Source organism: Molossus molossus, unplaced genomic scaffold, assembly GCF_014108415.1.
Source record: "Molossus molossus isolate mMolMol1 unplaced genomic scaffold, mMolMol1.p scaffold_m16_p_16, whole genome shotgun sequence".
NCBI classification, from domain to species: Eukaryota; Metazoa; Chordata; class Mammalia; order Chiroptera; family Molossidae; genus Molossus; species Molossus molossus.
Window position 1 is genome coordinate 69,373,712 of NW_023425351.1, and position 2,145 is coordinate 69,375,856.

General features: G+C 67.2%; 1 protein-coding gene across 1 annotated transcript; it reads right to left on the reverse strand.

Moving 5' to 3' along the window:
• Positions 1–282: 282 nt before the first annotated feature.
• Positions 283–1,242, reverse strand: LOC118631487 (collagen alpha-1(VIII) chain-like). The gene has a single exon (XM_036263851.1). The coding sequence runs from the start codon at positions 1,240–1,242 to the stop codon at positions 283–285; it is 960 nt and encodes a 319-aa protein (XP_036119744.1).
• Between the last annotated feature and the right edge of the window lie 903 nt (positions 1,243–2,145).

A 2,145-nucleotide genomic window follows, 5' to 3' on the forward strand; every position in this document is an offset into this window, starting at 1 on the left:
CTATGACACAGGGTGACCCTGCTCTGACAGGGGCCCGGGAGAACCCCGGAACGCCGCACCTGGAGGGCTGGTTGGGAGGTGGGCACTCAGTAGGGGAAGATTCCACTGGCAGCTGACTGGCTGGCTGGACGGACGGGGGACAGAGACAAGGCAGGACGGCTGCTGCAGATTCCCCCCGCTCCAGGCCAATTTTCCTCTTGGATGATACCAGAGAGGTGTGCTGACCCCACTCACGCCCCTCTTCGTCCTCCCCGGTGTGGGCTGGTGTCATCAATTAAGCGTTTAACCACCCGGCACGGGGATTGAGGAGGGGCCTGAGCTCCTGAGAGGCATCCGCTGCTGTGAGAGATGAACGTGAGCGATTCTCAAGAAACCAGGGGAGCCGTGGGGGCTGGAGCCCACGCGGGAGCTCACACCAGGGGAGCCGTGGGGGCTGGGGCCCACGCGGGAGCTCACACCGGGGGAGCCGTGGGGGCTGGGGCCCACGCGGGAGCTCACACCGGGGGAGCCGTGGGGGCTGGGGCCCACGCGGGAGCTCACACCGGGGGAGCCGTGGGGGCTGGAGCCCACGGGGGAGCTCACACCGGGGGAGCCGTGGGGGCTGGAGCCCACGGGGGAGCTCACGCCGGGGGAGCCGTGGGGGCTGGAGCCCTCGTGGGAGCTCACGCCGGGGGAGCCGTGGGGGCTGGAGCCCTCGTGGGAGCTCACGCCGGGGGAGCCGTGGCGGCTGGGGCCCACGTGGGAGCTCACGCCGGGGCAGCCGTGGGGGCTGGGGCCCACGTGGGAGCTCACGCCGGGGCAGCCGTGGGGGCTGGAGCCCATGTCGGAGCTCACACCGGGGGAGCCATGGGGGCTGGAGCTCACGTGGGAGCTCACGCCGGGGGAGCCGTGGGGGCTGGGGCCCACGTGGGAGCTCACGCCGGGGGAGCCGTGGGGGCTGGGGCCCACGTGGGAGCTCACGCCGGGGGAGCCGTGGGGGCTGGAGCCCATGGGGGAGCTCACACCGGGGGAGCCGTGGGGGCTGGGGCCCATGTTGGAGCTCACACCGGGGGAGCCGTGGGGGCTGGAGCCCACGGGGGAGCTCACGCCGGGGGAGCCGTGGGGGCTGGAGCCCATGTTGGAGCTCACACCGGGGGAGCCGTGGGGGCTGGAGCCCACGGGGGAGCTCACGCCGGGGGAGCCGTGGGGGCTGGAGCCCATGTTGGAGCTCACACCAGGGGAGCCGTGGGGGCTGGGGCCCATGGGGGAGCTCACACCGGGGGAGCCGTGGGGGCTGGGGCCCACGCGGGAGCGGGCGGGAAAGTGGGTTCAGCTCCTGGTGGTCTCTCTCACTCTGTGTCCGAGCCTTCGGGTCGGCTGGAGGAGGTGTGTGTATTCTCCTGTGTTCTCCCTCTCCCCCGGCGGCTTGTTAGCTATGTGAATTCTTGGACTTAAACAAATCGCCAAGTGACCCTAACACACACTTAAGTTTGAGACGCACCGGTCTGGATGGCTTCAAGGTCTTTTCTCCTCAGGGTCTGATAGCGCCACACTTGGCACGTGATGTGGGAGAGGAAGACAGCCACGTCGCAGCCACGGACGCCTGGCCGCTGGCAACGGGCAGCACGTGACAAGCCCGTGGCACGCTCTGTGTTCGGGCCAAGGAGCCTCCCTCCCTGGGCGGCCTCCTTCCGAGTTGTTTTGTCCCATCTCCTGATTCTTGCTCCTTGGGTCTCACCCCACGGAGAGGATCATTTCTTGGTCACTGCTTAAATTTTGGTTTCCCACATTTTCTGGGCGTTGGTTTCTGCCCTGCTCCCCCATCAGCACCGGAGCGAAGGCCTTGAGCTTCCCAGAACAGTGCGGAGCCTCCTTTGACCTCGGCCCTGAGGCTCAGCCCCTCCAAGCCCTGTCCACGTCCTGCTGAGATGCTCCACGGCCCTAAACCCCCAGGAGAAACCCGTGTCACAGCACGTGGGTTACAGCCCTCCTCCTGCCCTCTGGACGCTCCCTGCTCCACGCCGCCGCCCCTGGTCACTTTATCTCCTCTCTCACTTTCTGTCCGTTTCTGTCACTGTGTTCGTGTCACAATGGGGACTGCATTTGCCTATTTCCCCTAGGAGGGAGATGGGCTAATAGCTTATCAACAATTTTCCTGTCCCCACC

Excerpts from the sequence above, each read along its gene's own strand:
- LOC118631487 (XM_036263851.1), bottom strand. The coding sequence starts at position 1,242 with ATGGGCCCCAGCCCCCACGGCTCCCCTGGTGTGAGCTCCAACATGGGC.